This window comes from Geotrypetes seraphini, chromosome 4 (assembly GCF_902459505.1).
Source record: "Geotrypetes seraphini chromosome 4, aGeoSer1.1, whole genome shotgun sequence".
NCBI lineage: Eukaryota > Metazoa > Chordata > Amphibia > Gymnophiona > Dermophiidae > Geotrypetes > Geotrypetes seraphini.
Genome location: NC_047087.1, coordinates 323,520,158 through 323,544,482, shown reverse-complemented (window position 1 = coordinate 323,544,482; position 24,325 = coordinate 323,520,158). Strand labels below are relative to the sequence as shown.

Sequence of the window (24,325 nt, the reverse complement as noted above, 5' to 3'; positions counted from 1 at the left end):
TGTATAGATTATAGACTCATCTTTTTTCTTTTTTTTTCCTTTTTGTGTTACCTACCAAATGTGTTCCCCACTAAATGTTTTCTTTCTCTCTTCAAAGATTGTAGTTAATCCCTTTCACCTTCTGTATAAGTTATGTATTAGAATGGATAGAATTTGATTGTAATTATGTTAAAGAGTTTTGTTCTACCCCCCATTTTTTAAATGTTATACACTTTGAAGCTTTTGATATTGCGTACATAAGAAAAATTTAATAAACTTGAAACTTGAAGCAGGTGACAAAAAGCTTTCAGGGCGAGGAAAATCGCTCAAAGCTCCAATAGATTGATGTGACAAAGGCAATTGGCACTGGACCAAAGACCCTGAGTGCAAAGACCGTCCAGATGAGCCCCCCAAGCATAGGTCGACAAATCCGTCGTGAGGACCTTCTGCGGAGGGGCATGAAACAGAAAACCTCTGGAAAGATTGGAAGAGATCATCCACCAACGGAGAGACTGCTTCAACAAAGGAGTCATGACAATGAGTTGAGAGACAGGATCCCGATCCTGGTTCCATTGGGACACTAGAGTCCACTGAGGAATACAAAGGTGAAGTCTGGCAAAAGGAGTCACGTGAACAGTGGAGGCCATGTGACCTAGGACGACCATCATGAACCGAGCCGGGGCCGAGGACAGATGGGCAACCCTCTTGCATAAGCAAACAAGGGCCTCCTGCCAAGGCCGAGGCAAGAAGGAGCGGAGACGAGCCGATCCGAGAAATTCCAGAGACTGGGATGGGCAGAGCTGAGACTTCAGAAAGTTCACCTCAAAGCCGAGGCTCTGAGAGCAAGGTGGTTTGATTCATCGCTCGCAGCACTTCGTGGTGAGAGGACGCCTCGATCAGCCAGTCGTCAAGGTAGGAAAATACCTGCAGGCCACAGAGACGCAGGGCCGCAGCAACCACAACTAGACATTCCGTGAAGACCCTTGGCGAGGCCGCCAGGCCGAAGGGAAGAACACGATACTGGAGATGGAGGTCCCCCACCCAGAATCTCAGATACCGGCGAGAGGCCGGGTGTATCAGAATGTGCGTGTACGCCTCTTTGAGGTCCAGCGAGCACAGCCATCCCCCCTCGTCAACAGGGGGTACAACGTAGGAAGGGTGAGCATTCTGAACCGTTCCCTGACCAGAAACTTGTTCAGAGCACGGAGGTCCAGGATTGGACGCAGATCCCCCGTCTTCTTGGGTACCAGAAAGTGCCAGGAATAAAATCGGGTGTTCCACTGGTCCGGGGGAACCTCCTCGACCACCCGAAGGCAGAGAAGGGCCTGAGCTTCCTGCAGAAGGAGAGGCAGCTGAAGCCGAGCAGAAGGAAACTCTCTTGGAGGCAGGTCCGGGAGTACGTGACTGAAGTGAAGGGAGTACCCTTCCCGGATGATAGAAAGCACCCAACTGTCGGTGGTAAGACTTTCCCACTGAGCAGAGAAATGATGGAGACGACCCCCGATGGGGAGGGGGGAAGGCTCCAGGAGGAAGGGAGCCTGAAGGCTCGGACTGGAATTGTCAAAAAGACGGCCCAGTCTTCGCCGGAGCCAGCGGCTGGGCCTTAGTTTGGCGCTGCAGCTGTTGCTGCGGCCGCTTCGAAGGAGGCCGAGAGAAGGCAGGAGTAGATTTCTGTGGGTACTTCCGGAGAGGAATTTTGTATTGCCGAGCCGGAGGGGCTTTCGGTTTAAGTTTCACCAGAGAGGCGAGGGACCTTTCATTGTCCGAGAGGCGCTTGGTGGCCGCTCCAAAGGAATCATCGAAGAACTCATGATCCACACACGGGAGATTCGCAAGACGATCCTTTAGATTCGGATCCATATCCACAATCCGGAGCCAAGTGAGGCGACGCATGGCAATCGCAAAGGCCGTGACCCTTGATGACAACTTGAAGGCATCGTAGGTCGCCTGAAACACATAAAGGTGGAGCTGGGAGAGGGTCTCCTCGAGGAAACGAAACTCCTGACGCTGAGAATCCGGCACAGCTTCCCGGAACGAGCGGAGGGCATCCACACAGAACCGGAGGTAGGACGTGAAGATAAAATTATAGTTGAGGAAACGATTCGCCATCATTGAATTTTGATAAAGACGGTGACCAAATTTGTCCATCGTACGGCCCTCCCTGCCCAGAGGGACGGCAGCGTAAACCTTTGAGGGGTTAGACTTCTTCAAGGAAGACTCAATCACCAGAGATTGGTGAGAAAGCTGAGAACTTTCAAACCCCTTAACCGGGATCATCCGGTAACAGGACTCCAATTTGGAGGGAATGGCTGTGACCTCATATGGGGTCTCCAGGTTCCGGAGAAAAGTCTGCCGGAGAACCTGGTGCAATGGTAATCGTAGCGTCTCTGGGGCGGATGATCAACACCCATTTCCGCCAGGTATTCTTGGGTATAACAGGACTCAGACTGGAGGTCCATGTTCAAGGCCTACCCATGTCAGAGATTAAACGAGTAAAGGAGGAGTTTTGAGAAGAAGACACATCCTCCTGAGGAGAGCCCGAGCGAAATCTGGAGGCAGCCGAGAAAGAGGGAGAAATTTCCCTCGAATAGTAAGCTGGGGCCTCGCGAATGGGAGACCGAAGAGGCTCGACTAAAGTGTCTGGGGGGTGTCAAGGAACGATCCCGAGCAAGGTGGACCGGGGTAGACCCCGGAGTCCGAGGAAGCAGCTGGCGAAGTCTCGGAGAAGACGCGGCAAAGGAAAAATCATCCACCGGTTTTGAAGAAGATCCCTTAGAGGCTGGCAGCCGCCTCGATGGGGAACACACACTAGAGTCCAACTCGAGGACAAGCGTGTGTCTGGAAGGTTTCGCGGTCGGAGACCTGCTACGAAAGGGCGGAGACGTCCAGGCCTTTTTATGAGGGGCAAGCCGCGACATATTAGTGGGGGGAAAATGGGCCCCTGGCCAGGACCCCCAAAAAGTCACAGGTGACTCAGGGGATGAAGAATCGCTCGAGGGAACCCAGCGAGTCTTGCGGGCATGGCCTTGAGATATGAGGGGACGCTCAGGTTGGTCAGACCGAGACTGGGTCGAGACCGAGGGCAGAGGCGTCAAAGTCGGGACCAGTTGGCTCACCACCGAGGAAAGCTGCATGGTAAGTAAAGCCTTGAGCATGTCCTCGAACATAGGCACTGAGACCAAAGGTGGTTGGGTCTTAGCGGCACCGACATGAGACTCCGAGGTAGGCTTCTCTGCCGGCACACCTGAGGAGGAATGAGGAGACTTACCCGAGGCCGGAGTAGCAGAAGGAGCCAAAGCCGAGCCTTCGAGGCCAACGGGTACTTCGAGGCCGAGGCACCCAACAAGGGCACCGAGGCCGAGCTCGAGGCCTGTCCCGCAGGATCCATGGGGCCAAAGAGTTGGAGAATCTTGGCCACCCTCCTATGAAGAGCCCGCGGTTGCAAAGTCACATAACGAGGACACGACTCAGCGTGGTGCTCTGCACCCAGGCACTCCACACACCAACGATGAGGGTCGGTGATGGAACCTGGTCCCCATCCCTCTGGTCAGACCACTATACTTACACGTTCAATATCAACTGGACCAAAAACAAAACCACACCTAAATCCAAAAAAACATACACTTCACGCAAACACATCGAACCATCCATATTCTGGACTAAAATAGTTGAAAAAATCCAGGACGGCGATCCCAAAGACTTCATCTCTCAATGGAATAATCTAACCACCAACATCCTTGATGAGCTAGCCCCACTACAAACCAAAACTAGAACCAGCAGAAGATCAGACCAATGGTTCGACAACGAACTGCTCCAACTTAAAAGACATTGCAGACGATTAGAAAGAAAATGCAGAAAAACAAACCAAGATCAAACAAAAACTGCCTGGAAAAAAATCAACAAACAATACAAACTTCTACTATAAGACAAGAGGAAAACCCACTACACCAATCTCACAGGCACAGAAACCCAAGATACCAAAAAACTATTCCAAATATTAAAAGATCTAACAAACACCAAATCATACATGACAACTAACAATACCCCACCACCCTCAGCCACCCTCTTAGCAGATCACTTCAAGAACAAAATCGCAAATGCCAGAGCCACCCTCAATTCTTCCCCATCTCACCTAAACGAACTCACAATGCTCCCCACAGAAAAAGAAACAACTGCAGCAGACAGATCATGGTCTCAATTCCCCAACATACAGTGGCCCGAACTCAATAAACTCTACAAAAAATACAGCCACGCCTCCTGTGACCTCAACCACTGCCCATCATACCTCCTCACTACCTCCAGTGTAAAATTCTGTACTCTACTTCAGCAATGGACACAAGCCATACTCACAGATGGCATTTTCCCCTCTGACCTCAGCGAAATCATCATCACCCCAATCCAAAAAGACCAAAAGACCAGCCATCTAACTACAGACCAATTGCCTCAATACCTCTATACATCAAACTTACAGAAGGCCTAGTAGCTAAATTCCTCACCAACTACCTAGAAGACCGTAACATACTCCACCCCATGCAATCTGGCTTCAGAACCAACTTCAGCACAGAGACATTACTAGGCTCCCTTATGGACACAGCCAGACAACATCTTAGCGCAGGAAAAAAAATGCTCCTTATACAACTGGACCTGACCGCAGCATTTGATCTAGTAGACCACAACATCCTCCTGTAAATCTTGGATGCAATAGGTATCTCTGATAAAGTTTACTCATGGTTTGAAGGCTTCCTAAAATCCAGAACCTACAGAGTAAAATCAGACAAAGAAAAATCCGAACCTTGGTCAAATCCATGTGGCGTACCACAGGGATCCCCTTTATCCCCTACTCTATTCAACCTGTACACTGCCTCTCTTGGAACACAGCTGGATAAGCTAGGCATAACCACCTATAGTTACGCGGATGACATAACCATTCTCCTACCATTTGATCATCCAAAGACCACCATGACAAATATACTACACCGAACACTAGAAACTGTTACGACTTGGATGAAAGATCACAAACTAAAACTCAACCCCGACAAAACTAAATTTATCCTCCTTGAAAATGACAAAATCCCAACCACAACCAATATAGAACTCAACTCAATCAATATCCCATCCAAACCACTATAAAGCTACTAGGAATGACAATAGACAGATGCTGCACCATGCAACCGCAAATAAAATAATACAGAAATCCTTCGCAGTCATGAGAAACCTGAGACAAGTCCAGAAATTCTTTGAAAGAACACAATTCCAGCTTATAGTGCAATCCCTAATCCTAGGAATGCTAGATTACTGCAACATCCTCTACCTCCCCTGCCCCACTACTATGACCAAGCAGCTACAAACAATCCAAAATACAGCTCTGAGACTCATCTACTCACTGAGAAAACATGACCATATCACAGAAGCGTACATCAACTCTCACTGGCTACCAATCCAAGAAAGAATACTATTTAAATTCTACTGCATGTTATTCAAAACCCTATATGGAGACAGCCCATCCTACCTAAACAACCGCATCATCCAAGCAACCTCAACCAGACACAGAAAAACGCACTCTCCATTCAGAACCCCCCCCGATCAAAGAAGTAAAATGGAAAAAACTACACGATGGCCTCCTAGCCACTCAAGCCGCAAAACTAGATAACCAGATCTCTAACCTACTGATAACCACCCTAGACTACAAGATATTCAGAAAAGAATTAAAAACCATTCTCTTCAAGAAATTTCTGAAACAATCCTGACATGATCCACTCTTTACAACTCTTGAATTGACAAATGATCTACTCTTTACAACTCTAGAAAGGACAAATGTTCTTCCATCGTACAACCTGAAAAACAACAAATGATTTTCCCTAGTTTCCCTTTCTTCCTAAATTTCTACCTACACTTTTTACCATTCAAATACTGACAAATGTTCTACTCCATACAACTCTTGAAATGACAAATGATGTACTCTTTACAACTTTAGTAATGACAAATATTCTTCCATTGTAACCCCCCCTTCATAAATCTTTTGTAATCTGCCTTGAAACGCAAGGTAATGGCGGAATAGAAATCTCTAATGTAATGTAATGTAATAACCCGGTTGCACTTAGTACAGTTTTTAAACCCGGAATGAGGCCGGGACATAAGAAGAAAATACGGCCGCGGCCCCGCAAGGCCAGGCGGCCAAAGTAAGACCAGGAATCTGGTCAAAAAGATACGAACTGAAAAAAACGAAAAACAACGGAAAACAAAGACGCGGGGACAGCGACTCAACTGAAACTAACCAAACAAGCCGCGGTGCAAGAGGGACGAGATCGCGCGAAGCAAGGGAGCAGTGCTTCTGGCTCTGCGGAAAACAGAGAACTGAGGCCACGCTGAGGAGACGCATGCCCTAGACTGGGCGGTAGGCGCGGGCCCATTGCAAGCTTGAAGGTCTTCAAGCAAGTCTGCTTGCAAAAACGTCCACTAGGGGGTTCCGTCAATGACATCACCCACATGTAGAGAATATGCTGCCTGCTTGTCCTGGGATAAATTAACTGTATGTGTCCTGAAAATTTGACTGGCTGTTTGTTGAGAACCCTTCCTTAGGAGAAAACAAATATCTTTAAATAAGAGAAACATTCTTTTTACTTTCTTGCTATCAATTCTATAGTACTTGGTCAAAGCACTACTTTAAACCTGAAAGATCACTGAAATACTGACCATATAAAAACAGGTATAAGTGCCAAAAAGAAATCCAACTGACCAGATAACCACTGCAGAGACAAAGACCCCACACACACTCCCCCAGTGTTTACCGACCCCCACACACACCCACAATGATCAGAATAAAAAAGTACATATATGTCTCCAGAACATCAGCACCTGGTATAGGAAAGCCTAGTAGAGTTGAATACAGGTGTCTGAAATAGCCTGGAGGTGGGCTAGTGAACCATAGAGAGGAGGACCCTGACCCATAAGCCGCTCTAACCACTACATTTATGATGGAACATGTACGCCCACCAAAACCCTACTTTACTGCCTTATAGGTGCCACCTGCAGCCATAAGAGCTATTGGGGTGGGTACAGTGAGGTTCTGGTGAGATGTTTATGTGGCACCCTTTTTGTGAAGTTCACAGCAGTTCCCTGTAAGGTGCCCCACTGCTCTGTTGCCATGTCTGGGTGGCCAGTCCATCACAATGCTGGTCCCGCCCAGTCCAAATGGTCTTGTTCTGGGTGTTTGGGACTTGGATGAAATTTTGGTAAAAAATGTAGCATAATCATAGACATCCTGGCGGTCTGGACAAACAGTAGCCTGGACATCCAGAAAGATGATTTTTGAAAAAAATATATTCTAGAGGTATTTTTCGAAAATGGCCATTTTCCCACTGCCGACTTTGGGCCTCTACTGCCATCCGCCCAAATTGGACTTAGACATATGTTTTGATTATGCCCCTCCATATATGTATTTTGGAACCCACTTAGGTTTAGGCAGACTATAAGCTTTTTAAATAAATAAATAATTCAAAGCTGAGATTTTGAAACAGAAACACTCTTAAGAATGCAGACCCCTTGCTTAAACAGTCCTTGGAAGATGGAGCTGTCCATTTTCGCATTTACATCCATCACTTTTACCAAAGGTGCAATTTGTTCCTGCGCAAACTTCTGGACTGCAAAGAAACAAGAAAGGAAGGTGTCAGCATAGGTGGCAAAATCTTTCCACAAACACTTGGAATAATTAAGAAATTGCGCAGAGCCTGTACACATTCATTAACAGTGTCAAAGACCATGAATCTCATGGACAGCACAGAGAATGGGGTCTTCCACATCACTACCGATGAACCACTCGGCCTTCAAAACTCCCTCATACAGCCAACACATAAAGAACTGCATAGAGAGAAATCAGATAAAAAAAGAAGGGACTCATTTAACACACAGACATCACTAGAGGAACACTTGATCTGTTTAAGCATACGAGAGACGTTCTCACACAGACCTCATCACTGCAGTGTCTTCCCTACAGGAACACGAGTCACACTGGCCTGAATCAGCAGCTCTTATCTAACTAGCTATACCACTAGCCCCAAGTCTCCAGCTCGGTTGAGAATATATCGCTGTCAATTGGAATGGCATCGCTATATGCCTAGATTGAGCACATGCCTTATTTGTATACCTTATAATGTGAATGTACCACTATCCGTATGCCTGGAAAACTTTGTGCATATATAGCTGTTACCTGTTCTGGGCTCCTGGGGAAAACGGGCTAAAAACGACATAAATAAATAAAATTGTCTTGAGTATGAGGAATAATCCTATATAATAAAACCCTAGAGCGCACATGCGCTTTTGAAACTTTGTGATCTCTGCCGCTCTGATTTCTGATCCGTGGCTGCGTTCCATTTTAGAACGCAGCGGCAGGGATCACTCTAGCCACTCCCCTCCTCCCACCCTCACTCACCAACCGCTGGAGGAAGCCGGCCATATTCGGCGGCTTGAGGAGGCAGAGCGGTGCTGGCCGCGGCTGCTGGGAGGAGGGCTTCGTGCAGCGGCGCTGGCGGCAGCTGCCAGGAGGAGGGCTTTTTACAGCGGTGCTGGCGGCGGCTGCCGGGAGGAGGGCTTCAATCTGCTGAGGGTCGGGCGCTGCTCCAGTGAAGATCATGGCCGGCTCTACTAAACTTCGCAGCTACACAGCACCTCAGTAGAATGTTTCCTCTGACGTAAGCGATCGCGTCAGAGGGAACGTACTTCTGAGGGGCAGAGCAGCCTACCAGGTTCACAAAAGCCGGCCGCAATGCTCACAACGCTGCATACTGGACTGGGGAAACAGGTAAAGGGTGCTGCTGAAGCAGGGAAGAGGTGCTACTGGGCCGGGAGAGCAAGAAAGAGGGATAGGGAGCAGGGAAGAGGTGCTATTGGACCGGGGGAGCAAGGATGAGGGACAGGGGGAGCAGAGAAGAGGTGCTACTGGGCCAGGAGAGCAAGGAAGAGGGACGGGGAGCAGGGAAGAGGTGCTATTGGACCGGGGGAGCAAGGAAGAGGGACAGGGGGAGCAGAGAAGAGGTGCTACTGGGCCAGGAGAGCAAGGAAGAGGGACGGGGGAGCAGGGAAGAGGTGCTACTGGACCGGGAGAGCAAGGAAGAGGGACGGGGAGCAAGGAAGAGGTGCTATTGGACCGGGGGAGCAAGGAAGAGGGACAGGGGGAGCAGGGAAGAGGTGCTACTGGGCAGGGGAGAAGGGGGCTGGGGGGGTAAAATTGGTTTGGAGCTGGGGCTGAAAATAGGGGACATGTGAGGGAAGGAGGCTTTACTAGCATCCGTTAATGTAACGGGCTTAAGCACTAGTAATAATAATAATAACTTTATTCTTCTATACCGCCATAGTCGAATGACTTCTAGGCGGTTCACATCGAAGAAGGCTGGACAATCAGCGAATTACAGAATACAAGAAGTGCGGGAACAACTTATTACATAAGAACTAGATAAAAGGAAAATATGAAACTTAAGTATGTGGTAAAGATCTCATGTATGCAGCCCAAGGAATAAAGCTGATCAATCTGCGGAATTTAGAATAGAGCTGGACAAAGAGCCGATTTGCAGATGAAGCGAATTACAGAATAAAGCGAGTTACAGAATTAGGCGGCTTGCAGGATAAAGCAAATTACTAGATAAGTGAATTACAGAATAAAACTGATCAATCTGCGAAATTTAGAATAGAGCTGGATAATGAAGCGACTAGCAGAATGAAGTGAATTACAGAATAAAGTGAGTTACAGAATAAGGTGGATTACAGGATAAAGCGAATTACAGAATAAAACTGGACAGTCAGCGAATTACAGGATACAAGTAGTGAGGGTACAATTTATTAACAAGAAAGTTAAAAGGAAAAATACGTATCTTAAGTAAGTAATTTAGGTCTCATGAATGCAACCCAAGGAGTAATGCTAGACAATCAGCGAATTGCAAAATGCAGATAGTGAGGGAACAACGTACTGCACAAAATTTGACAGTGGGAAAATATAACTTTGTAGGTAGTGAGGCTACTATTTAGGAAATGAATTTGTCAAACAGTACGGTTTTAATTGCTCTCCGGAAGGCGCCGAAGGTCAGCCTGGCTTCATTGATGTAATTACCCAGCCAGGACTGCTGTTTACTTGCTTGGAACATGAAGGATCTGTCCAAAAAGGATTTGTATTTGCAGCCTGTGATCTTTGGGTATGTAAATATGTTATGGTTTCTGGTTGACCGTGTGGGGTTGTGTAGTATGAAATGTGGTAGTAGGTAAAAAGGTGCTAGTCCAGCAGAGCCACTGAGAGAAGGTGCTATGCCGACAGAGCCACTGAGAGAAGAACACTGGACAGTAGAGAATGACACGGGGAAAAAATCTGTCCCCGTCACTGCCCCGTGCCCGGCCCACCGTCACCTCCATTCCCTTCACCACCCCGTCACCGTCACTGCCATCCCATTCACTGCCCCGTCACCGTCCCCATAGCATCCATACAAGCCTCAGTACTTCAATATTTAGCTTATTCCTTTCTTATAAATCAAAGTTCTGGCTTCTGAACTGGAGAAAGAGATGTTCAGCTGGCAGGGCTTTGTTAATAAATTTTTATCAACACCACTAATATACTACTTTATCCTGAAGCAAAAAAAAAAAAAAAGAACAATAAATATAATTTTTTTTTCTACCTTTGTTGTCTGGTTTCTGCTTTCCTCATCTTCTCATTCAATTCCTTCCATCCACCGTCTCTCTTCTCTCTGCGTCTTCCATTTGCTCTGTTACTGTGCCTCTCGCTTTCTTCCTCCCTCCAAATTAGTCTGGCACCTATCTCCTTCACTCCGCTCCCCCCAAAGTCTGGCATCTCTGTCTTCTTCCCTGCTAGCATCTTCTCCCCACTCTCTCTTCCCCATTTCCCTTCAGTATCTTCGCCCCACTCTCTGTTCCCCTTTCCCTTCAGCATCTTCGCCCCACTCTCTGTTCCCCATTTCCCTTCAGCATCTTCTCCCCACTTTCTGTTCCCCATTTCTCGTCAGTGTCTTCTCACAATCTCTCTTCCCCATTTCCCTTCAGCATCCTTCTCCCCACTCTGTCTTCCCCATGTCCTTTCAGCTTCCATCTCCCCACTCTGTCTTCCCCATGTCCTTTCAGCGTTCATCTCCCCACTCTGTCTTCCCCATGTCCTTTCAGCGTCTTCTCCCCACTCTGTCTTCCCTATGTCCTTTCAGCATCCTTCTCCCTACTCTGTCTTCCCCATGTCCTTTCAGTGTCTTCTCCCCACTATTTTACCCATTTCCCTTCAGCGTCTGTTCCTCTCCACCCCACCTTTCCTCCCTTTCTCCCTCCCTGTCCCTTACCTTCATGGCGCTTTCATTCCCCCCCTGCAGCAAGAATACCTCTTAGCCACTTCCGCCATGCACCCGCGCCCCCCCCTGGACAACAGGCCCAGTCCGACAAATGTGCCAACAAACCTCTTTGCCCTTTACCTTCATGGCCGGCAGAGTCTAAACTGCCTTCTTACAGCAGCCGAAGCGTTGAAGTTGCATATGGCTGCCGGAAAGTTCATCTGATGCAACTTCCGGTTGCGTCAGAGATGACCTTTACAGCAGCCACACGCAGCTTCGACACTCCGGCTGCTGTAAGAAGACAGTTTAGACATCGCCGGCCACGAAGGTAAAGGGCAGGGAGGGAGTAGGGAGATGTTTAAACTCGGCGGCGGCAATAAGGAGGAAGCAAGCGCAATAGGTGATCGCGCGCTTTCCCTCCCTTAACTGCGGGGACAAGGCCGTTCACCGCTCCACGGGGTGGTGAATGGCCTTGTCCCCGTAGCCACAGTGAACACAGGTTTTTCCTCACCATTTTTGCGGGTTACCAGCGGCTACCCGCGGGTAATAGCCACCGTGTCATTCTCTACTGGACAGTTTCACAAGGAACAGGCTCAGAAATCCTGTTTTTTATAGCACTTTTATCTGCTGTCATCTACTGTTACTTTTTTGGGTATTTTAAAATACAGTATATATAAAGTGCTTTTCCATAAAAATTCAAGGCAGGGTGCAACTGAATGCCTCCAAGCAATAATCATACTTCTTTTCCAAATCCTAGCAGATAGACTATGAACCCACCAGGACAGATAAGGAAAATGCTTGAAGTACCAGAATGTAAACCACTTAGACTATAAGTGGTATATCAATATTAAAATATAAAAAAATAATTGAAGGAGAGAAGGAATGATCCTGGTGGTTGTAGCAGTTAAAACCAAGGACAATAGGATTCAAGTCTCACTTCTCTAACTGACACTTCCTCTGATTTTGCTCTCTGAGGTAGGGACATACACCCATCTGAACTACTAATAATGCTTATCCCACACTTCACCCTCATTCTTCTCCTAAAATACACCAAAGCATACTGCAGCCTCGACGCCCGCCCATCTTACCTGATCAAAGCAGCCACCCCAACAACCATAGGAAAAAATAACCCAATGGCTCAACTATCACCTAAAAATTGGCCTTTTCACCAAATCAGGAGGAGGAATTATCTTAACACCCATCCCCAAGAATCCAAAACTCAGACCTTCTGATGTGACCAATAATCTGCCAGTAGCTTCCATCCCCCTATTTATCAAAATGATGGAAGAATATGTCAACTCGAATGCTACTTACAACGCTTCAATATCCTCCATCCTTCAAAATCTGGATTCAGGAAAAATCATATCACCGAGACGATGGTCACAGCACTAATAATATATGGCAAAGAACCACTAAGCTCCAGGAGAGATCCAGGAAATTACAGACTGGTAAGCCTCACTTTGGTGCCTGGCAAAATGGTAGAAACGATTATAAAAAATAAAATTGTGGAACATGTAGACAAACATGATTTAATGAGACGGAGTCAGCATGGGTTCAACCAAGGGAGATCTTGCCTCACAAATTTGCTTGACTTCTTTGAAGATGTGAATAAACATGTGGATAAAGGTGAGCTGGTTGATGTAGTTTATCTTGATTTTCAGAAAGCTTTTGATTCCATCCCAGACCCCGCCCCCATAATAGTACTAATTATAACACAATTTTTTCCATTCATTTTTCAAATATACACACACAATATAATCTTATTAACACATAATGGTTAACCACAAATTTAAACTACACAAAGCACACTGTATGCTTCTCAACATTCATTCCTACCAGAACACAGATAACCCCTATGCAAATATGGGACCAAACACTAAAAGTACTAATATATTTTTTTTTTTTTTTAAACACCGATTCAAGATTCTGCATGCAGTACAAACCCCAGAGAAAAAGAAACAAATGTATTTCTTCCTGAGCAGTGCAAAATATAGACATCAGATTAAAATTCTCAAAACTGACACAATTCAAACACTAATCATTCCCCCTACCTTTGTTGTTGACTTCCCTCTATGCTATGCCTCCCTCCGGTGGGTGTCCTACCTTCTGGCCATTTTGTGCAGCCCGCGGTCCAATGCCCCCGGTGTTGTCTTGTGGCCAGGTCCTTCCTCTTCACAGCCGCAGTGTGCACAATTGTGTATGGCCTGGAAGCCTTCTATCTGATAGAAACATAGAAACAGACGGCAGATAAGGGCCACGGCCCATCCAGTCTGTCCACCCCAATAACCCTCCCCTACCATTCTCTGTGAAGAGATCAAACGTGACGATCTCATTTTGACTTAAAATCAGGCACACTGCTGGCCTCTACCTGTAGTGGAAGATTATTCCAGCGATCAACCACTCTTTCGGTGAAGAAGTATTTCCTGGTGTCACCGTGTAGTTTCCTGCCCCTGATTTTCCACGGATGCCCTCTTGTTGCTGTGGGGCCTTTGAAAAAGAAGATATCCTCTTCCACCTTGATACGGCCCGTGAGATATTTGAATGTCTCGATCATGTCTCCCCTCTCTCTGCGTTCCTCGAGTGAGTATAGCTGTAATTTTTCCAGCCGTTCTTCATACGGAAGATCCTTGAGTCCCGAGACCATCCGGGTGGCCATTCTCTGGACAGACTCAAGTCTCAGCACATCCTTGCGGTAATGCGGCCTCCAGAATTGTACACAGTATTCCAGATGGGGTCTTACCATGGATCTATACAATGGCATAATGACTTCGGGCTTACGGCTGACGAAACTCCTATGTATACATCCTATGATTTGTCTAGCCTTAGATGAGGCTTTCTCCACTTTCTTGGCAGTCTTCATGTCCTCACTGATGATCACCCCTAAGTCATGTTCTGCTACAGTCCTCGCTAGGATCTCACCATTAAGGGTGTAAGTCTTGAATGGATTTTGGCTGCCAAGGTGCATGACTTTACATTTTTCGGTATTGAAACTTAGTTGCCAGGTCCTGGACCAGCGCTCCATTAGGAGTAGGCCATGCACCATACTGTCAGGCATTGAGTTTTCGTCAGGCAATGTGCTTTGTCTGTTGTGTTCTTGCCTACTACATTGAATAGTTTGGCATCATCGGCGAATAGCGTTATTTTACCTCGAAGCCCCTCAGCCAAGTCCCTTATGAAGATGTTGAATAGGATCGGGCCCAAGACCGAGCCCTGCGGCACTCTACTGATCACCTCTCTCATTTTGGAGGGGGTGCCGTTCACCACCACCCTCTGAAGCCTACCTCCAAGCCAGTCCCCAACCCATGCTGTCAATGTGTCTCCCAGTCCTATAGAGCTCATCTTGCTCAATAACCTGGGTGTGGTACGCTATCGAATGCTTTGCTGAAGTCCAAGTATATGATGTCCAGGGACTCCCCAACATCCAGCTTCCCCGTCACCCAGTCAAAGAAGCTGATTAGGTTGGATTGGCAGGACCTCCCCTTGGTAAACCCATGTTGACAGATATCTCGTAGATTCTCCTCGTTCAGGATCATATCCAATTGGCGTTTGATTAGAGTTTCCATTAGCTTGCTCACTATTGATGTGAGACTCACCAGTCTGTAGTTTGCAGCCTCCGTCCTGCATCCTTTTTTGTGGAGTGGAATGACGTTAGCCGTTTTCCAGTCCAACGGGACTCTACCTGTACTAAGGGAGAGATTGAAGAGCGCGGATAGCGGTTCCGCCAAGATGTCACTTAGCTCCCTGAGTACCCTGGGGTGTAGGTTGTCTGGCCCCATTGCTTTGTTAACCTTGAGTGAAGACAGCTCACAGTGGACAGTGCTGGGCGTAAACTCGAAATTTCAAAACGGGTCTACTGAGCTATCCCTTGTTTGCAGCTGAGGGCCGGATCCCGGCGCCTCACGGGTGAAGACTGAGCAAAAGTATTCATTTAAAAGTTTAGCTTTTTCGGAGTCCAATTCTACATAGTTCCCGTCTGGTACTATCCCGCCTGTGTTTCTGTTTCTGTCACTAATATACCTGAAGAAGGATTTATCGCCCTTCTTGATGTTCTTTGCTAGATTCTCCTCCATTCGGAATTTGGCCTCTCTGACCGCTGTTTTGACGGCTGTTTTGACTTGGCCAGATAGTCTTCTCTAGCGTCCTGCTTCCCTGATTGTTTGTAAGAGATGAACGCTCTTTTCTTCTCTTCTATGAGGTCTAAGATCTCTGCAGAGAACCACTGTGGCTTATTGTTTCTTCGCCGTTTACTTACAGATTTTATAAAGCGGTTGGTTGCTTCTTGTATGGTAGCTTTCAGAGTTGACCACATTACTTCTACATTATCTGTTTCTGCTCGGTTTTGCAGCGCCTGATGGATGAAGTCCCCCATGCCCTCGAAGTTGGTGTCCTTGAAGCTGAGGACCTTGGTTAATGTGTTAGATTTGGCGAAACCTTTCCTGAGATTGAACCATACCATGTTGTGGTCACTGGAGGCCAACGTGTCATCCACCGAGACCTCTGTGACACTTTCTCCATTGGTAAGTATAAGGTCCAGTATTGCCCGATCCCTTGTTGGCTCCAATACCAGAGTCTTGCTCCCTGAATAGAGTTTAATAGCCTCCTGCTGCTGCTGGTTGCAGAGGAAAGTGTGGTCCAATCCACATCAGGCATATTGAAGTTCCCTAACAATACTGTGTCCCCACGCAAGGTGATATTCTCTATATCTCCGATTAATTCCATATCCAGGTCATCCTGTTGTCTTGGGGGTCTGTATACTACACCAAGATACAGGCATTTGTCCTTCCCCCTGGCCAAATTCACCCAAAGGGATTCCCCTGTGTATCTGACACCTGCGATTCTGGTGACTTTAATGTCGTCTTTGGTATATAGTGCTACCCCTCCTCCCATTTTGCCCTCCCTGTCTCGGCGAAGCAAGTTGTAACCCGGTATGACCATGTCCCACCCGTGGGAGTCCGTGAGCCAGGTCTTGGATATCACCACTACATCCAGGTCGGCGTTCCTCATTTCCGTCTCTAATTCCAGGATCTTGTTTCCCAAACTGTGGGCATTGACATACATAGCCCTCCATGTTATATGTTCGCAATGTCTCTGTGGGGATATTTCCGCTTGAGCTACTTTGACTCCTTTAGTGCAATTTGCAATGTGTGTACTCCCCCTAGACCCAGAATTACAGCATGAACTTGCCCCAGACTCAGAAATGTGTACACTCTCCCTCGACCCAGAATTACAATGTGAACCTACCCCAGATTCGGAAATGTGTGTACCCACTCCAGATCCAAACCCAGGAAAACAAAGTTTACTTACCTCAGTTTCAACAAAGTGTTGGTAGCTTGGATCGTCAGGTAGGTTGATTGTGCCCGTACCCTCCCCCAACTTACCTGGTTTAAAGCCCTGTGAAGTAGGCGGGCTAGTCGGTGTCCAAAGACGTTCTTTCCTCTTCTGGTCAGGTGTAGCCCGTCTGGTCCCTGTAGTCCCTGTAATGCCTCTCCATGGTGCAGAAACCCGAAGTTCATCTCCTTGCACCATACGTGCAGCCAGTCGTTAGCCCTCTGGATGCGATCATCCCTGGCGCTATCCTTGCCCCTCATTGGGAGGATCAAGGAGAAGACCACCTGCGCATCCATCCTCCTCAGCTTCTCACCCAGGACTCTAAAGTCCTCAGGTATGCTCTCCAGGGTGTTCCTTGCAGTGTCATTTGTTCCGACGTGGATGAGAAGCATGGGGAAGTGGTCTTGGGGCTTGATGAGTCTGTCCAGACAAGCGGTTACATCTCGGATCCTGGCCCCTGGCAAACAGCAAACCTCTCTCGATTGCAAATCTGGTCTACAGATTGGTCCCTCGGTGCCCCTCAGCAATGAATCCCCAATCACCACCACTCTGCGCTTCTGACAAGCAGGGAACCCTCTAGAAGCAAACTTTTTCCAACAGTCTGCGATCTTCCGCAATCAAACATAGAAACATAGAAAATGACGGCAGAAAAGGGCCATAGCCCATCAAGTCTGCCCACTCTAATGACCCACCCCCTCGACTTTACCCCCCCTAGAGATCCCACATGCGTATCCCATTTACTTTTAAAATCTGGCACGCTGCTGGCCACAATCACCTGCAGTGGAAGTTCGTTCCAATGATCAACCACCCTTTCGGTGAAGAAATACTTCCTGGTGTCGCCATGAAATTTCCCTCCTCTGATTTTTAGCGGATGCCCTATTGTGGCCGAGGGTCCTTTAAGAAAGAAGATATCATCTTCCAACTCGATACGACCTGTGATATATTTAAATGTCTCAATCATGTCTCCTCTCTCTCTACGTTTCTCGAGTGAGTACAGCTGCAATTTATTCAGCCTTTTCTCATACGGGAGATCCCTAAGCCCCGAGACCATCCTGGTGGCCATTCTTTGAACCGACTCGACTCTCAGCACATCTTTTTGGTAATGTGGCCTCCAGAATTGTACACAATATTCCAGATGAGGTCTCACCATGGATCTGTACAACGGCATGATGACTTCGGGCTTCCGGCTGACAAAGCTTCTGCGGATACAACCCATCATTTGTCTAACCTTGGATGAAGCCTTCTCCACTTGATTGGCAATTTTCATGTCTTCACTGATTATCACTCCTAAATCCCGTTCTGCTACAGTCTTGGCTAAGGTCTCACCATTTAGTGTGTAAGTTCTGCACGGATTTCTGCTGCCAAGGTTCATGACCTTACATTTTTTTGCATTGAAGCCGAGCTTCCAAATCGAGAACCAATGTTCCAGTAGAAGTAGGTCTTGCGTCATACTGTCGGGCAAAGTGCTTTTACCTACTATGTTGCAGAGTTTGGTGTCATCGGCGAACAATGTTATTTTACCTTTAAGCCCCTGAGTCAGGTCACTTACAAATATGTTGAATAGGATCGGACCTAATACTGAGCCCTGCGGCACTCCACTGGTCACCTCCGACGTTTTGGAGAGGGTACCGTTTACCACCACCCTCTGAAGTCTACCGCTTAGCCAATCATTGACCCATGCAGTTAAAGTTTCTCCCAGTCCCATTGATTTCATCTTGCTCAATAACCTGCGGTGTGGGACGCTATCAAAAGCTTTACTGAAGTCCAAGTACATGACGTCTAGGGACTCCCCCACATCCAGCTTTCTTGTTACCCAGTCAAAGAAGCTAATTAGATTGGATTGGCAGGACCTACCCTTGGTGAATCCATGTTGGTGGAGATCACGTAGATTCTCCTCGTCCAGGACAATATCTAGTTTACGTTTAATTAGTGTTTCCATTAGTTTACTCACTATGGATGTGAGACTCACCGGTTTGTAATTTGCAGCCTCCGTCCTGCAGCTCTTTTTGTGAAGTGGGATGACGTTAGCTGTTTTCCAGTCCAAGGGGACTCTTCCCGTGTTCAGGGAAAGATTTAAGTTCAAGTTCAAGTTTATTTGATAAATCGCCTATTTAAAACATTCTAAGCGATGAACAATATTAAAACAAAATATAGGGAAACAAGCAAATTTTATAACAATTTTAAAACAATCTGTTAGACAACAAATGTTATTAAGACACAAGTAAAAAGTCAAAGTGCTAAGAGAGATTCTTTATACATGTGACTTAGTGACAAACATGATATAAAAGGGAAAAAGTTACAATATTCTATGCCAGAAAAAACATAAAAGGGAAAAAACACAAGGAGGGGGGAGGAATTTGTGGAAAAAAACAAAAAAACAACAACATTATTTTGGTCGTTTAATTATTAAAAGCATCGTTAAATAAAAATGTTTTTAAAAGTTTTTTAAGAGATAAGGTCTTTTTCTTGTCTGATATAAAGTGGCAAAGGCTTACCATACAGGTGAAGGAAGCCATAAAAGAAAAGAAGGACTCTTTCAAAAAATGGAAATGCATAAAGACAACCGAAGCCTGGAACAAACATAAAGATGATCAGAAGAAATGTCACAAGGCGGTGAGGGATGCCAAACAGGATTATGAGGAAAAAATAGCCCAGGAGGCCAAAAACTTCAAGCCCTTCTTTAGATACGTGAAAGGGAAAAAACCTGCAAAAGAGGCAGTGGGACCCCTGGACGACCAGGGAAGAAAAGGGTACATCAAGGAAGATAAACAAATCGCAGACAAACTAAATTCCTTCTTTGCGTCTGTCTTTACGAAGGAAGACACCTCAACAATACCTGAAGCGGAGAAAGTGTTTCCAGGAGAAATAGAGGACAGCCTCACCACAGTTGAAGTGGACTTAGACCAGATATACTATCAGATCGACAAACTTAAAAGTGACAAATCCCCTGGACCGGATGGAATTCACCCGAGAGTCTTAAAGGAATTGAAGGTTGAAATCGGAGAGTTATTGCACAAACTTGCAAACCTGACAATCAGAACTGGACAGATACCGGACGACTGGAGGATAGCGAACGTCACGCCAATTTTCAAAAAAGGATCGAGAGGGGAACCGGGCAACTATAGGCCTGTGAGTCTTACGTCGGTTCCCGGTAAGATGGTTGAAGCACTGATCAAGGATAGCATAGTCCGGCACTTGGACGCACACGACTTGATGAAACCCAGTCAACATGGATTCAGGAAAGGGAAATCATGTTTGACGAATTTACTCCAATTTTTTGAGACCGTAAACGAGCAAATTGATAGTGGGAAGCCTGTGGACATAATATACTTGGACTTCCAGAAAGCGTTCGACAAAGTTCCACACGAAAGACTTCTCAGGAAACTACAAAACCATGGCATAGAGGGAGATATACAAAGATGGATAGGCAAATGGCTGGAAAACCGAAAGCAGAGAGTGGGCATAAATGGGAAGTTCTCCGACTGGGAGAAAGTGACTAGTGGTGTACCCCAGGGCTCGGTACTTGGGCCGATCCTTTTTAATATTTATATCAATGACCTGGAGGAAGGAATATCCAGTGAGATCATCAAGTTTGCAGACGATACAAAACTATGCCGGGCAATCAGATCGCAGGAGGATAGAGAGAAACTCCAGAGCGACTTGTGTCGGTTAGAAACATGGGCGGAGAAATGGCAGATGAAGTTCAATGTGGAGAAATGCAAGGTAATGCATTTAGGCAATAAAAATAAGGAATACGAGTATACAATGTCAGGTGCAACTCTGGGGAAGAGTGAACAAGAAAGGGACCTGGGTGTACTGATAGATAGGACCCTGAAGCCGTCGGCACAATGCGCGGCAGCGGCAAAGAAGGCAAATAGAATGTTGGGCATGATAAAGAAAGGAATCTCGAGTAGATCGGAGAAAGTTATAATGCCGCTTTATAGGGCAATGGTCAGACCACACTTGGAATACTGCGTCCAACATTGGTCTCCCTACCTAAAGAAGGATATAAAACTACTGGAGAGGGTGCAGAGACGAGCAACAAAACTGGTGAAGGGTATGGAGAGACTGGAATATGAGGATAGACTTATAACACTAGGATTGTTCTCCCTTGAGAAAAGGAGAATGCGTGGGGATATGATCGAGACCTTCAAAATACTGAAAGGAATCGACAAAATAGAGCAGAGAAGATTATTTACACTGTCCAATTTGACACGGACTAGAGGACATGGAATGAAGCTAAGGGGGGACAGGTTCAGGACTAATGTCAGGAAGTTCTGCTTCACTCAGAGAGTGGTTGACACCTGGAATGCCCTCCCAGAGGAGATTATTGCGGAATCGACCGTCCTAGGCTTCAAGAGCAAACTAGATGCATATCTCCTTAAGAGAGGCATATAAAGATATGGTGGACTATAAATTACGCCAGGTGTACACCTGGCGGGGCCTCCGCGTGTGCGGATCGCCGGACTTGATGGACCGAAGGTCTGATCCGGAGATGGCAGTTCTTATGTTCTTATGTTCTTAAAGCATTCCAGGTTTGAGGAGCTATAACAGAGAACATTTCATTTCTCCTTGTTCCCACAATTTTTAGGGATGGAACCGATAGTAAGTCTTGAGATGATGATCGAAGAGATCGAGATAAATGATATGGAGTGATCATTCTAGATAAAAACTGCGGTTCGTTAAATAATAGTATTTTAAATACCAGAAATGCTTTTTTAAAGGTAATTCGATGGTTGATAGGCAACCAATGGGACTTAATTAATAACGGTGTTACGTGATCGTATTTTTGTGCTTTGTGAATGAGTTTTACTGCTGTATTTTGGATTATTTGAAGACTTCTTTTCTTTTTGCGGTATATTGAATAATAGGGAATTACAGTAATCTAATCTAGAAATGATCATAGAATGAATAAGTATATTGATGGATTTGGGTTCTAAGAAAGCTGAGATAGATCGAATCAGTCAGAGTTTATAAAAGCAGGATTAACAATGTGACTGATGTGATCATGAAAAGAAAGGTTAGTGTCAATGATTACACCTAAAATTTTTAGCTTAGATACTGATTCGATTGGGGTGTTATCAATTACAAATGAAGAAGTTGGAATAATGTCTTTTCTCCAAGTGAAGAACATAGATTGAGTTTTCTGTATATTTAATGACAATTTATTAAGACTAAGCCAGTTTTTTATTGTGTCCAGTTTGGTATTGATTGTTTTAATTTCTTCATCATTTTCGGGGTCAAATGAGTGAAGAAGTTGAATATCATCGGCGTAGGAAAATGAAGTAAAGCCCAAAGATTGACAGATAGTAAGTAGAGGAGAAAGGAAGATGTTAAATAGAAGAGGTAACAGAATAGATCCCTGGGGAATTCCAAAAGATGAGGAATAAGAAGTAGAGTGATCGTCTTTAATTATAACCGTGGAAGATCGATTAGAAAGAAAAGATGCAAACCAATTTAAAACCTTTCCACCAATGCCAAAAGATTCCAAGCGATTAAGTAAAAGAGCGTGATCGATAGTATCGAAAGCCGCAGATAAGTCTAAGGAGAAAAGAGAAACCGATTTGTGATGATCTAAAAAATAGTGAATATTATTTATAAGGCCTAACAAAGAGTATTCTGTATTGTGGTGTTTACGAAATCCCGTTTGATTAGGGTGCAGTACGTTAGTAGATTCGATAAACTCAGAGAGCTGTTCGAAGACCAGTTTTTCAGTTAGTTTTACTAAGAAGGGTAAATTAGAGATTGGGCGATAGAAGAAGAGTGCTGATAATGGTTCTGCCAGAACATCACACAACTCTCTAAGCACCCTGGGGTGTAGATTGTCCGGACCTATAGCTTTGTTCACTTTGAGTCTTGATAGTTCGCAGTAGAAGCTGCTGGGTGTAAACTTGACATTCCAAAACGGGTCTTCCATGCATTTCCTTGCTTGCAACTGTGGACCGGACCCCGGCGCCTCACAGGTAAAGACCGAGCAGAAGTATTCATTTAGCAGTTCGGCTTTATTGGAATCCGAATCTACATAATTCCCCTCAGGTGTCCTAAGGCGTACTATCCCATCCATGTTTCTTCTTCTATTGCTAATATATCTTAATGTTCTTTGCTAGATTCTCTTCTATTCGAAGCTTGCCTCTCTGACTGCCGTTTTGACAGCTTTAGACCTGGCCAGATAGTCTTTTCTTGCCTCCCCTTTTCCTGATTGTTTGTAGGAAATAAATGCCTTTTTCTTTTCCTTAACGAGGTCCAAGATCTCTGCAGTGAACCACTGGGGTCTATTGTTTCTCTGTCGTTTGCTTACTATTTTTATATAGCGGTTTGTTGCTTTGTGCAAGGTAGATTTCAGGGTTGACCACATAGTTTCTACATTATCGGTTTCAACTTGGGTCTTGTAGCGCCCGTTGGACGAATTCACCCATGTGCTTGAAGTCAATGCCTCGAAAGTTGAGGACCTTTGTTGTCGTATTCAATCTAGTGAAACCTTTCCTGAGGTTGAACCATACCATGTTATGGTCGCTGGAGGCTAGCATATCACCTACCGAAACTACCGAGACGCTTTCCCCATTTGTGAGTACCAGGTCAAGTATAGCCTGGTCCCTAGTGGGCTCCAATACCAATTGTTTGAGACGTGCTCCCTTTATGGAGGTTAATAGCCTTCTGCTGCCGCTGGTTGTCGCGGAAAGTGTGTTCCAATCTGCATCGGGCATATTGAAATCCCCTAACAGAACTGTGTCCCCACGCAACGTGATGTTCTCTATGTCTTCGATTAATTCTATATCCTTGTCTTCTTGTTGTCTTGGAGGTCTGTATACCACACCAAGATACAAGCATTTTTCATTTCCTCTGGCCAGGTTCACCCAGAGGGATTCCCCGGTGTATCTGACATCTGTGATTCTGGTAGTTTTGATGTCTTCTTTAGTGTATAGTGCTACCCCTTCTCTTAACTTGCCCTCTCTGTCCCGACGAAGTAAGTTGTAACCCGGTATAACCATATTCCACCCATGTGAGTCCGTGAACCAAGTTTCAGATATCGCCACCACACCTAGATCGGCGTTCATTATTTCCGTCTGCAATTCCAGAATTTTATTGCCCAAACTGTGTGCATTAATATACATAGCCTTCCATACCTTATGTTTGCTAAGTCCCTGTGGGGGGTTCCCCGTCTGAGTTAGTGGGACTCCTAGAGTATTGTTGTCAGTGTATGCACTTACCTTGGACTCAGAAGTGGAGTTGCGACTCTCCTCCGCAGGGTAGTTCCTTACTGCGCTGGTATCTGAGTGGGTACCCTCCCCTAACTTACCTAGTTTAAAGCCCTATGAAGTAGGCGGGCTAGTCGATGTCCGAAGACGTTCTTTCCTCCACAGCACAAGGGTGAAAACCATAGACAAAAAATACTGAAATTACGCAAAAGGAAACATGGGCAGAAAATATAAGTACCTACAGTCTGGCTAGTAGGAAGGAAGACTGAGGAACTGAGGTACTGTCACAGTGATGAGGTATGAGGGGGAGGGTTTTAAGTTTCTGCATTTGGGGCATCCTACAAAGTCTTGGAGGGTAGAGGGAAATAACCCACTGGTCCCGGATTAAAGTGGGATTGTACAAGAAATGGCAATTGTAAAAGCTCATTTCTAAACTGTCTAATGCAACTCCATGGGCGTAATGATAAGTCAACGATGATCTATTTGATCTTGTTACTATGTATTTGTAACTAT

The 24,325-nt window shown here is 45.8% G+C and overlaps 1 protein-coding gene across 5 annotated transcripts in view; it reads right to left on the bottom strand.

The window, feature by feature from the left end:
* Nucleotides 1–24,325, bottom strand: part of ACADSB (acyl-CoA dehydrogenase short/branched chain) — a 156,293-nt gene that overhangs the window by 112,793 nt on the left and 19,175 nt on the right. For 4 of the 5 annotated variants that reach the window (XM_033940992.1, XM_033940994.1, XM_033940996.1 and 1 more), the window contains one exon: nt 7,519–7,619. In XM_033940992.1, coding sequence (XP_033796883.1) covers nt 7,519–7,619 — 101 coding nt within the window. Of the gene's footprint in view, nt 1–7,518; nt 7,620–12,602; nt 12,756–24,325 lie in introns of those variants that run through there. The other variant, XM_033940995.1, reaches the window with a different exon arrangement.